The 13,141-nt window shown below is 42.8% G+C and overlaps 1 protein-coding gene across 9 annotated transcripts in view; it reads left to right on the top strand.

The window, feature by feature from the left end:
* Nucleotides 1-13,141, top strand: part of LOC146492399 (diacylglycerol kinase zeta-like) — a 102,476-nt gene that overhangs the window by 54,591 nt on the left and 34,744 nt on the right. For 7 of the 9 annotated variants that reach the window (XM_085150992.1, XM_085150991.1, XM_085150986.1 and 4 more), the window contains 7 exons: nucleotides 760-833; nucleotides 1,222-1,333; nucleotides 2,431-2,517; nucleotides 2,783-2,895; nucleotides 3,024-3,124; nucleotides 6,632-6,711; nucleotides 6,916-6,954. In XM_085150992.1, the coding sequence (XP_085007118.1) occupies nucleotides 760-833; nucleotides 1,222-1,333; nucleotides 2,431-2,517; nucleotides 2,783-2,895; nucleotides 3,024-3,124; nucleotides 6,632-6,711; nucleotides 6,916-6,954 (606 nt within the window). The remainder of the gene's footprint in view (nucleotides 1-759; nucleotides 834-1,221; nucleotides 1,334-2,430; nucleotides 2,518-2,782; nucleotides 2,896-3,023; nucleotides 3,125-6,631; nucleotides 6,712-6,915; nucleotides 6,955-13,141) is intronic. The other 2 variants (XM_085150989.1, XM_085150985.1) reach the window with 1 other exon arrangement.

Raw genomic sequence — 13,141 nt, 5'->3', positions numbered from 1 at the left:
GCGCATGTTGTTATTACATGGCTTGATTAAGGCACAGATTAGGCTGACATCTGGGCCAGCAGTGTGTCTGCAACTGGCCCGTGGCTGCACACCACCGACAGATGGCTCACATACTGCAAAGAATGACGGCCCTTTGGTGGCCCAGATCAGGTTTGCCAGAGGTGGCCCACACATGGGCCAGCAGTGTGTCTGCAACTGGCCCGTGGCTGCACACCACCTACAGATGGCTCACATACTGCAAAGAATGACGGCCCTTTGGTGGCCCAGATCAGGTTTGCCAGAGGTGGCCCACACATGGGCCAGCAGTGTGTCTGCAACTGGCCCGTGGCTGCACACCACCTACAGATGGCTCACATACTGCAAAGAATGACGGCCCTTTGGTGGCCCAGATCAGGTTTGCCAGAGGTGGCCCACACATGGGCCAGCACAGGACCACCAGTGTGTCTGCAAGTGGCCTTGTGCTGGCCTATGTGTGGGCCACCTCTGGCAAACCTGATCTGGGCCACTAAAGGGCCGTCATTCTTTGCAGTATGTGGGCCATGTGTAAGCACATTGTGTGGCCCGGATCCAGGCCATGCCAATTTTGCTATGTGGGGAAGTTTGAGTAAGGACCAGCTGAGTGAGGCAGTTAGTCTTTGTGCTTCTCTTTGGCATTTTAGGACTTTTTAATGGCAGAAGGCTACTTTTTCCACGATGATGCCAAAGTGATGAGTTTACGTCCATCTGTATCTCTCTTCCTCTCTTTGTCTCCCTCTCCAGTGTGATGGGACAGATTTAACAGCAAAGGTTCAGGACTTGAAGCTACAGTGCCTGGTCTTCCTCAACATCCCCAGGTCAGTCAGTGTACTGACAGAAAACTGCTATTTGTACACATTACCATCTATGTAAGCTGTGACTAGTAACACAAAGACAAACATGTCAGTCAGGCTGCCGGGTGTGCAGCATTAACAAATGTAAAGGGTACTAGATCCTGAGTCAGCCCTATCAGGAGAGCTTTGGTTACAAAAGTATGTTGTGTTTGTCATGTGTTGTTACATTAATGTCACGTTGGTCCAAAGGCACATTTCCTATTGAGAATAAAGAGAAGCAGAGCAGCTGTAAATATCATAAGAGAACTGAGGTTGTGGTGGAAAGTGTTTCATTCAAACAAATAAAGATTGTTGGACACTCATGTTGAAGCAGGTGTTTCTGTGTTTGTGATCGTACTTGTTGTGTTCCCAGGTATTGTGCAGGCACCACACCATGGGGTAACCCCAGTGAGCATCATGACTTTGAACCTCAACGCCATGACGACGGATACATCGAAGTCATCGGATTCACGATGACTTCACTGGTATGGCGTTCTCTCTTCGTCCTGGTAACCATGGTTACAAAGGAGGATGACCAGCTCCTACCTGAGAGCCTTTGTCTTGTTTTTGATTGAGAACATGTTCTTATTTAGACAGTGTTTCCAGAACCTTGAAAACAATCTGTCATAATTACAGAATTATGACAGATTATTAGGTACACCTTGCTACTACTGCATAGATACAGCAAAAAGACGGAAACATCATCATATTCACATGATAGCATCACATAGCTGCTGCAGATCTGTCAGCTGCCTGTTCTTGATCCCAAACCCCATTCAGTACATCACAAAGGTGCTGTGGGGCTGATGAGTACAGTGAACCCACCTTCATGTTTGAGGACCCCGTGGTCAGCAACAATACTCTGGCAGGCTGTGGCAGGGGATATGTACCAGCAGCAGCTTGAACGGTTTGTACCAGGCAGGAAGGAACTGTGCTCTTTGTTCTTTACACCAAACTGTGTCATCAACATCACGCCAGGCATCGTCTTCCAGTCTGGCTGTGCAGTGTGAGCCTTTGCAAACTGTGCACTCAACTTCCTGTTCCTGGTTGATAGAGGGGCAAAGGTGTGTTCTGCTACTGTAGCCCGGCTGCTTCGAGGTTCAGTGTGTTGTGCATTCAGAGATGCTCTTCCTCATCCTTGGTTGTAACATGTGGTCATTTATACTTTTGCCGTCCAATCAGCTCGAAGCACATTCTCCTGACCTCATACATCAACGTCAGGTTATTTTATTATCAGACGCTGCTATTCATGCTTGACTTCAGCTCTATGGCCAATTTAAACTCACTAGTTAAGCAGCTGGTAATATTTGTTGTGGGCTGCAGATGTTTCAGCCTCCTGGTTGAGTTTCACTTAGATGGGACAGGTCTACATTTAGTTTTTTCTGTTTACATTTTCTGATAGAAGCAAGGATCTGTCTTAATTATTACATAATTATTATTATTATGTTGTACAGCTGCAGAGCTCTTTAATAGGAGCTTTAATTGGACTTAGCGATTTGAAACTTCCACCATAAGTTGGAGTGTTGTGTAAAAGCACTGTGTTGTTCTAAGTGTGTGTGTGTGTGTGTGTGTGTGTGTGTAGGCTACTCTTCAGGTTGGAGGTCATGGTGAGAGGTTGAACCAGTGCAGAGAAGTGATCCTCACCACTACTAAACCTCTCCCGGTGCAGGTAAATGGTGCACATGAGCCTCGTTCTGTAGCCATGTGCTTTTTAATATTGAATGTACACCTTTGGGCTGAGGTAACATCCAGCACTGTCACTGGACCTGCTTCCTGTTTACACACTTGTACCCATCGTTCCCACTGACTGGCTCTCAAGTAACACCTCAGTCTTCTGCTGATGTCTAAGTACATTTATGTATCAATCTGTGAGTTTGGGGCTGCTTAGCTGATTGCATTTTTGATTGAGGCTATTGCTTTTGTGTTGCTTTTAGGTGGACGGTGAACCTTGCAGACTTGCTCCATCAGTCATCCATATCAGCCTCAGAAACCAGGCCAATATGGTTCAGAAAACCAAACGACGAACCTCTATACCACACCTCAACGAGTACGTTCTTTTCAGTCACTCGCTGCAGCAGCAGCCAAATCCAACCCTGCGAGCAGCGTGCGTCATATGACACGTGCGGGTTTCACTGAGCATTTGCTAAAAGTCTCTGGGCCGTGTTTGTGTCTCAGTCAGCAGCCGGTCCCGGAGAGGCTGAGGATCAGAGTCAGCCGGATCAGCATGAGTGACTACGAGGCTCTGCACTACGACAAGGACAAACTACGGCAAGCATGTAAGGACAGAAACCCTTACTAACATCTGCGTGTCCGCTCAGTCACATTGCATTTAGGGCTGCTCGATTATGGCAAAAATGATAATCATGATTATTTTCACTGAAATTGAGATCTCGATTATTTGACGATATTTATTTAACAATAACAATGTGTTGAATAATGACTTTAAAAAATAATATAAATAGTGCAAATACTGATAACAGTGCAAATGTTTGCAATATAAGAAATAAATGAAAAATGTAAACATCTATGTTTAGTGAACTTTGCAGTGTTGCTCTGTGGTGCAGCTACGACACTGTAGCAAAGTTTACACACTGTGTCTACTTGATCCACGTCTGACTCTGACCCATAATGTTTCCACACCACTCAAGTTTTTTTTACCTCTTTTCAACCAACAGCAGTCACTCTCCTCTCCAAATAACTGCTGCTGAGCTTTCCGAGCTTCCCTCGGTCCTCTTAATCAGCGGTCCCCAACCCCCGGGCCTCGGACCGGTACCGGTCCGTGAGTCGTTTGGTACCGGGCCGCGAGAGTTGAGGCTCAGGTGTGAAATGTATCGTTTTCAGGGTTTTTATCGGTTTTCAGCGTTATTTTGTTATCGTTTTTATCGTTTACTCGGTTTTCCTGGGTCTTTTCACGTGTGTTATGAATAAATCTTCTTTTTTTCGGTACCAGTACTAGTTTTATTTGTTGTATTTATCCGCGACACCTTAAAGGCCGGTCCGTGAAAATATTGTCGGGCATAAACCGGTCCGTGGCGCAAAAAAGGTTGGAGACCGCTGCTCTTAATTGTTGTGACACGTGTTCAAAATGCAGAGAGGTGCGCTCGATTTGCCACACGGAGCAGCGCGAGAGTAAAGCACGAGGGAGGGGCTAATAATCGGCTTGGTCATTTTTAATGATCGTGGAAAGCCCAGATCGTAATCGAGATTAAAATTCAACTAATTGAGCAGGCCTATTGCTGACGCACCGCTGTGAACGCATTCTGCTTCTGTCTTCATATCCACGCTTCACTCATGATGTCACAAATATATGTTTTTATCATTGTCCATGTGACCTGTACTTAGCAAGAATGTGCTGTGGCTTCCTCACTGGAAGTTTATAACATGATGAAGTTACTCAGTTTGGGTTGATCCACACACACATGCATGCACTGTTGTGAAGCTGCCAGATAACTGAGGATCCCTTCAGTCTAACATGCGGGACAGCCCAGCCTAACATATGCTTTCTGCAGCTGTAGCCAAACAAATATTTTCACCGTCTCAGTGAACATCCAGGGACTCAGCTGAGGACACTGTACCAAGAGTACTGCTGGACCTCATGTATGGGTTCTGGTCTCGTGGCTGTATTGTCACTTATCAAGTAAAGTGTTGCTGATTGGCCAACACAACACTCAAACACCTGGAGTTTGGCTGAATTTCCTGCTGGCTGGGATGCAAGTCACTGAATTTGATAACATCAGCTCAAAGAAGTAGGGACAGGAGTACGTAGTGATGAACCTGCCACACACCAACTGTTTAAAATATGTAAAGTTGGCTTGGAGATTCAGTAAACTCGGTTATGTAGCGTAGCTGAATGACAGCAGCATCTTCAGGCTGACGAGGAAATAAAAACTGCTCGGTGATTGAAAGGTGGAGAAGAGGCGTGAAGGTCAACATGCTCATTTTCAGCCATCTACCCAGACGCCATCTCAGTCGTTCGCCATCGCTGTGCTCGCGTCAGACCTCCTCATTTCATTTCATGCTGCACAGCAGAGGACAGCGCACATCTCCGATGTTTCAGGAAAGGGACGGCTCTATGATCTTCCTCATTAGAGACAATTACAGTCAGTGGGCTGTGCAGCTGTGCACATGCAGTGCTGTGTCAGACCACATGGTGGTGCTGTTACCTTTGTTGTTACAAACAGCAGTTTCATAACACTGTAAACTGGTAATAATGGTAAATTTTATGTTTCATTTGCAAAGACAACATATGATTGCAGGTCTTTGCCCAAAGTAGAAATATGAATATTAATATTTTTCATTGCTTATTAAGAATTCATGGTGGCATTACCTCATCGCTTTGTTTTCAATATATTTCCAGCATGTTTGGGTTTCAGATAATTAGCATCATATTTTATGCCTCGTTCTCTGTTCTCGCTCGCAGAAGTTTTCATTACGTAAGTCCATCACTGCTCTCAGCTCGTATGTGTCACACTCAGGGAGACGATTAAAAAAAGAGAAAAACATTTGGTAGCCAGAGGCTCGGTGTATCATCTCAATGCCACTCCTGTGGCTCTGCGTGCACGCCAAGCATAGAGACGCTTTCATAAAGGTTGAAGGATGTTTAATAACTATACGGTTTCATTACATTTATTGTTACTACCAAAACAGCAGCTCACTTTTAGTTGTATTTAGTTGTAGCTTATTATCTGTAAGCTGTGACTGCGTTTACAGTCAATAGGAATAAAAGAGAATAGAAATTGCGAATGTGCAAGCTGCTGAATCGAAACCACTGAAAACAGCACAATAGAAAGAGAATAGAAACGTAAACAGTGCAGAAGTACTGTTGTAAGTCGCACTAACACTTCCAAACACTAGCAGGGATCTTTTGAAGTGTTGGGATTATGGCTAACTGCAGGTAAACACTGCAGTCTGAGAACGAAGGCGTTCTTCTTTGTGTCTGAAGCTTCACAGTTTCCCTGGAAAACAATCTGCCTGTTTTACTGGTTCTACATGTTTTTGCCTTGTCTGTTACTCGGAAAGGTCAGTGCAGCAGCTGCCTTTGAAAGCAGCGCTGTGGTGACTGTTTGAAGGTGTGTCTGGCTAATAGAGCGCTGTCCGCGCCTGCTTTCACGAAATATTGTGAGAGAAGTCAATTAGCAAAAAAGTAAACAAGCCACACTTTTCTTGAACCTGTCAAGCTTTCACTGGGCTGCTGTTAGTGAAGCAACCGTAGTGTGTGTGTGTGTGTGTGTGTGTGTGTGGGTCTCTTCACGCAGTCTGACAGCTTTTCCAGCACAATGAGCTGTGTGATGTTCAGCCAGCAGTGTTGTGCTGGTGCAGGCTGCTGGCCTGGGCTGCCTCATGGGGCAGGTTTTTTCTTTCAGCATCCACATCGGCTTACTGATGGGAAGCCAGCTTGGTCAGGCTTATTTATTAAAATAAAAGTTACTGGTGCCATTATCAATTTGGCACTAGATACTAAATTCTGGCCCTGGATGAAAACCATCTGATGTGCAGTTGTCCAATATGTTGTCATTTTACGGACTCATTTTAAAGAAAACGTCTTCTGCTGCTGCATGTGCTGAATGAAGGTGTTTACTTACAGTTTGTAGTTCCCAGTTTGGCCCATAGGAACCACAGTACTGCAGCTCACATGTATACTTGGTAACATTTAAGTGCGATCCCAGCATTGAGTCGCGCGCTACATGAGCAGAATTAGACTGTCAGGGTCCTGAGGACTGCAGAGTGTATAAGTAGATATCAAAGTGCTGGTGGATAATTGTGCTGTTCCTCTGTATCTGCAGCCATTCCTCTGGGACTGATCGTGGTTCCTGGTGACAGTGACTTGGAGACCTGCAGAGAACACATCCAGCGATTACAAGAGGTAAGGAGAAGAAGAGTGGCAGAGGAGATATGTTGAGATGAAAGGGTCATTGTTCTGTGTTATTAAAGAGAAAAATGCAGTGACTCAAAATCGTGAAGAAGCACGAAAACTCTTTTTAAAAGTTGGAGTAAAGCTAATTAAGCTCCATGTCTGTGCACGAGTGCGTTTCCTTCTACATTCCCATGCTCTTATCTCTACCTTTAGGACTTCTGCTCTCTTCATCCTATACCTGTGGGACTGCAGGTTGGTAGTGAAATGTCGGGCTTTATGTTCTACACTTGTTTGGCTCAGAGACACATGGGAAATAAAAGCTCGCTCAACACTTTTTTATTCTAGTTTTAATCAGAAAACAGACTCGTTTCTGTAGCAATGAAAGCCGAATGTTCACAGTAATCAAGAACATTTAAAAATGTAGTTTTTCCTTTTGTTGTTAATGAAACTGATTCTTTTTTTATTAGCTTGAACGTTTTGGTTGGTTAAGAATCCCCCTGAAAGGTGCATCTTGGTAATATTGATTTCTATGGTGTGCATAGCCTGAATATGAGAGCATCCAGAGCGAGTGTGTCTACAAAGAGATCTGCAGTAAAAAGTGTGACTATTGGCCAAAATATTACTGACTTGTTCTGTTGTTGTTCTATTATCTTTGAGTGCAGTTTTATTTAACTTTAAAGAAAAACTAGAATACCATAGTTGGGTTATTGATACTACTGATAGAAGCATCCAGAATAATCCTCAACGTGTCTTTTAGACCCCATTCCTACAAAACTGCTCAAAGAAGTCCTGCCATTAATTAATTCTTCAATCTTAAATATGATCAACCTATCTCTAATAATCAGCTATGTACCACAGGCCTTCAAGCTGGCTGCAGTTAAACCTTTACTCAAAAAGCATCTCTAGACCCAGCAGTCTTAGCTAATTATAGGCCAATCTCCAACCTTCCTTTCATATCAAAAATCCTTGAAAGAGTAGTTGTCAAACAGCTAACAGATCATCTGCAGAGGAATGGTTTATTTGAAGAGTTTCAGTCAGGTTTCAGAGTTCATCACAGCACAGAAACAGCTTTATTGAAGGTTACAAATGATCTTCTTATGGCCTCTGACAGTGGACTCATCTCTGTGCTTGTCCTTCTTGACCTTAGTGCAGCATTCGATACTGTTGACCATAATATTCTATTAGAGCGATTAGAACATGCTGTAGGTATTACAGGTATTGCACTGCAGTGGTTTGTATCATATCTATCTAATAGACTCCAATTTGTGCATGTAAATGGAGAGTCCTCTTCACACACTGAGGTTAATTATGGAGTTCCACAGGGTTCAGTGCTAGGACCAATTCTGTTTACATTATACATGCTTCCCCTAGGCAGCATCATCAGAAGACATAGCATACATTTTCACTGCTATGCAGATGACACCCAGCTCTATCTGTCCATGAAGCCAGATAACACACACCAATTAGTTAAACTGCAGGAATGTCTTAAAGACATAAAGACCTGGATGGCCACTAACTTTCTGCTTCTTAATTCAGATCAAACTGAGGTTATTGTACTCGGCGCTGAAAAGCTTAGAAATATGGTATCTAAGCAGATTCTTACTCTGGATGGCATTACCTTGGCCTCCAGTAACACTGTGAGGAACCTTGGAGTCATTTTTGACCAGGATATGTCCTTCAACGCACATATTAAACACATATGTAAGATGCAACATCTCTAAAATTAGAAATATCCTGTCTCAGAGTGACGCTGAAAAACTAGTTCATGCATTTATTACTTCCAGGCTGGACGACTGTAATTCATTATTATCAGGAAGTCCTAAAAACTCACTGAAAAGCCTTCAGCTAATCCAAAATCCTGCAGCAAGAGTCCTGACAGGGACTAGAAAGAGAGAGCAGATTTCTCCTGTTTTGGCTTCCTGTTAAATCCAGAATTCAAAATCCTGCTCCTCACATACAAGGTCTTAAATAATCAGGCCCCATCTTATCTTAATGACCTTGTAGTACCATATCACCCTATTAGAGCACTTCGCTCTCGCTCTGCAGGCCTACTTGGTAAAAGGTAAATGTGTTAGAAGAAGATGGAAGGTTAGACAAATAAGCAAATCGCATCATTCTAGCTGATGAATTTTGTTATCTCAAAATAAAAAATCTGGAAACTTCTGTTTATACCACATGTAGGTTTTGCTCTACACTAGACAACTGTGGTAAAACTGTAGAGTGAAAAAATGTGAACGAGTGTGGGCTCAGCCTTCAGTAGAAACATTTCTCTCCAAAGGCTGACCTTAGGAAATATCAGTTATTACAACAACATTCATTTTTAGTTTCAGAGCTCGAGCAGCAGTCTGACAGCAGGGTTGCTGAAGGCATCAGTCGTCCTCCGTCCCTGATGGAATATTTACTCCATCACACAAGCACCCAGACTCAGCACACAGATATGAGAATAAGAAGACAGTATGGGCTCAGTGACACAGTCACTTCCACGTGGACTTAGTTTCTCTTCCACATAAAGGCTACGTCCACACGTACCCGGGTATTTTTGAAAACACAGATTTTTCTATGCGTTTGCACCTTTCGTCCACACGTAAACGGCGTTTTCGGTCACTGAAAACGGAGATTTCTAAAAACTCCGGCCAGGGTGGATATTTTTGAAAACTCAGTTTTTGCATTTACGTGTGGACGAGAAAAACGCAGAAAACACAGCGTCAAAGGTGTGCGCCTTTTTTGACGTCACACTGTGCGCCACGTTGTTTCGGTGAAATGAATTTCTACAACACTGTTACTGTTAATTGTCTCTGCAGTGTTTAAATGCTTACATATACACACAGTTACTGTCCCTCCACACATACGACTCAGTTCTGCTTCTATGCCCCAGCTTTGTTTACTTTTTCCCACCGAGGCTTCTAGACTTCTGATTGGCCAACATTTCTGCACGGTTAGGAATATAGCGCCACCTGCTGCTTTGGCATGTTCCTAGCAGCGTTTTCCTTCATTTCTGCCTTTACGTGTGGACGGGATTATTTTTTAAAACGAAAACAGAAAATCTGCGTTTTCAAAAACACCCGTGTACGTGTGGACGTAGCCTGAGTCTGATCAATATTTGCTGCTCATTCTTGCTGTTTATTCGAAGGCACGTGGACACAGTTATTAAAGCGAGTGTTGTATTATAACCCTCCCATCTATAACAGAAGATGAGCTCAATACGTTCTATTAAAGTCAGTTACACTGAGCTGCTCTACTTTTTTGCTTTCAAGATTTCATTTCGTAAATGAGAAGCACAACTTTAGATTGAAACGAATTAACTGGAGAATATTTGTGAGACAAGAGTCATATATTAGTATAATCAATCAATCAATACAAGGAGATGAACACATGAGTTTACATGATAAAGGAAGCCAGAATTGAAACACACACACATACATGTTCAAGTACAAACTCTCCTGGAAACTGCTGAGAAGTTTTCTGTGCAGAAAGTTTCATTATGTGCTGCAGCATCTTTCATGATGTTCTTCTCACCACTGTTTCCAGCTCAGTTTCCAGTTTGGCCAGGATGGAAAAATCGGCTTTAGACCTTCCTCTTTGTGTCAGATGCTAAATATCACATGAGCGTGAGCAGTGTCCATTATGGTTGCGTAATGTGCACACAGTTTCTATGGAAACCTGCTGTACTGTGTGTGTGAAAGAGCAAAGGAGTTATGCTACCAAAGAAATGAAGCCAGTGACCTTACAGATTTCCTGTCTGACCAGCTTTTAGTCTGCCAAACTCTGGGATCTGTCTACATCCTGAATCCATCTTGTTAACGAAAGGCTTAATGATTCAAACAAACAACATATACTGTCACACAGCTAACGCAGTCTGAAAGCCAGACTGAGATGTTAATGTTGTTTCCTTGCTTTAAAAAGTCAGACGTGACACTTTTACAGTTTACAGATGTTGGATGAGCACAATGGATGAAATGGATTTTTAAAGAGTCAGCATCAAGTCAGGTGTTACTGTGGTAAAAATGAGGTCTTGCAAACTATGACTGCAGATTCTTATCAGCATTTTAGGTGTTATGTGTGTGCGAGTCTTACACATGTGTTCTAGTTTTAGCAGATCAACCACCAGCCTTGAAACCAACCTAGTTCCATCTGTGCTTAACAGGCTTAGCTGTCTGTAGTAGGGCTGCACGATTTTGTATAAAATGAGAATCACGATTTTTTTGCTTAGAATTGAGATCACGATTCTCTCACGATTTTCTTTTCCAGTATAAATATTTATTGCACTTATTAACCCTTTAAAGCCGGTCAGAGCAGCACGCTCTGTTTTGCGTAACTATTTTTAAATCCCGGTAGCTCTGCAACCACGTGAGCTAGCGCAATAATTTTTTTTGCATATGAAACCGGAGGAGTTGTACTTACATCTTATGCCATCAGCTTGTCCTCGGTCACGGTTTCCTTCCACATATAGCTGCAAAAACTGCATAAAAAGCACTTGCAGCAACAAAAACATAATATTCCAGAAACACGCTTTGCCGATCCAATCAGCTGTTCGTAACACTTCCTACATTGGATTAGACGTCAGCGCGAACTATCGCATGTCCGCCATGACCTGCCCGAAACCGGAAGTGACGTCATTTTCGCGGAAATGTAGTTTTTTACCATCAGGGCCTCATGAGCCTATACTGGTGTTTTTAAAAGTTATCTTTGACTTTCTGACTTTCTGTGTGGTTTCTGGGATGCTTAGGACTCATATTGCACTGCTGGAAATAGTTTATTTTGATGCATATGCTGCTTTTTTGCAAATTTGCATTATAATATTTATTTTCGTTTGTCCTGCAGTGTATAAAAATTGGTGTATTTCAAAAATAAAACTATGAAGAAACTCAAAATAAATTTCCTGTGGTGGGAAACTATTTTGTGCAACTTTTTTGTATTTACAGTTTTGAGGGATAAGCCTCTTAAATTTCTCTAACTAGAAATATATGTTAAAAAAACAAAAATGATTTTCAATTTTTTTGTAGTTTATTGCACTTTTTTGCAATTTATGTAATTACTATGCACTTAATGCAGACATATTATTAAAATCTAGGCTGTAATGGTTGTATTGATGTATAGCAACTTGAAATGCTCCCAAAAATGGCTCCACAGCCTGTAAACATATAATATAAGCTCTGGTGGACTTGGTTCTATGGTAGGTCTTAAAGGGTTAACTGCACATCAACTTCGTAACAGTTGAGACTGAACATAAAAACAATAAATAAACATAAAAACAACAAATGTCTCACGTTTTGTGTTTGCCGCAAAATGTTGTACTGCTTGAAATTGCGTCTCCACCGTTGCTCGACACTGCGTGTATAGAGCAGGTAGTGCAACAATAGAAAAATAGTTGCGGGACGGCACTGTGTAGCGTTTGTCTAGGGTGTTGATCATTCTCCTAAATCCCTCGTTTTGCACAGTGTTGATGGAGCCATATCTTTGGTCAGGTGATAAGTAATAGCCTCCGTAATTTCTTTGTGCCTGCGGGAGTTCGACGGGTTTAGGGAAGCGCTGTATAAAGTTCCCGTTATTGATGTTTGGGTGGTTGACCGGGACGGATTTTCTCCTGTCACTTCCTCGTCATCCCTGACGTGATCTCCGTTGTTTTTTCCTGCCAATTTTAGCAGCCAGCTTCTGTATCACGTGGTATAAGGCTCCGCCCTCGTCATTTGTTGAGCAGGAAGAGTGAGCGCTTGTTTTCATGCAGATTACGTCCCAGATCAAAATGCGGTACAATCGTCGTCGTCTTTTTTTCTTTTTCTTTTTTTTTAAATCGTTGTCATTTGGAAATGAAATTGCACATAAGTATGAATCGAGATGGCGATTTTCTAACGATTAATCGTGCAGCCCTAGTCTGTATATAGCTCTTACTTCCAGAGGCCGTTCTCTCAAGCAAAACATAAAACTAGAACGATCTGGCCTCCCCGTCTACCACCACCAACCAACCAAATGTCTTTTAGCCACGATCGGTGATCTTCTTTACACCAGGTGTTGAAAGCTGTGCCTTTCTTCACTGGCTCATTCAGACCTATTGCAGCATTTTGTTAACAACTCTGGCAGAGCTATCTGTGCTAATGTTGTTGTCATAGTCAGCGGTGGCCTTATCACTCCAGTTCTACTTAAATAAGATTGACTCAATTGGGACATCCAGCGAAAATCCCCCTCTTCAAGAAACTGCAGCATTCGTCTTGTTTCAGAGTGCAGCCGTTAGCTCCCAGATTATATCCCAGACTGTATATTCCCAACTCGTGTGATGTCAACACAACCAGGTCTCTTCCGGTGCCTCACAGACGCTTCTAAGCTCGGTGACAAGCGCTAATAACGCTCTGCAGAACTAATTCTTGTTAGCTTTTCTGTCATCCACCGCTGCTTTCTGAGCAGTATTGTTGCCAGCAACAGATTCAGGGATGGTGGCTTTTAT

This window comes from Neolamprologus multifasciatus, chromosome 23, assembly GCF_963576455.1.
Source record: "Neolamprologus multifasciatus chromosome 23, fNeoMul1.2, whole genome shotgun sequence".
NCBI classification, from domain to species: domain Eukaryota; kingdom Metazoa; phylum Chordata; class Actinopteri; order Cichliformes; family Cichlidae; genus Neolamprologus; species Neolamprologus multifasciatus.
Note: the sequence above shows the minus strand (reverse complement) of the source record. Positions and strands in the feature narration are given on the sequence as shown.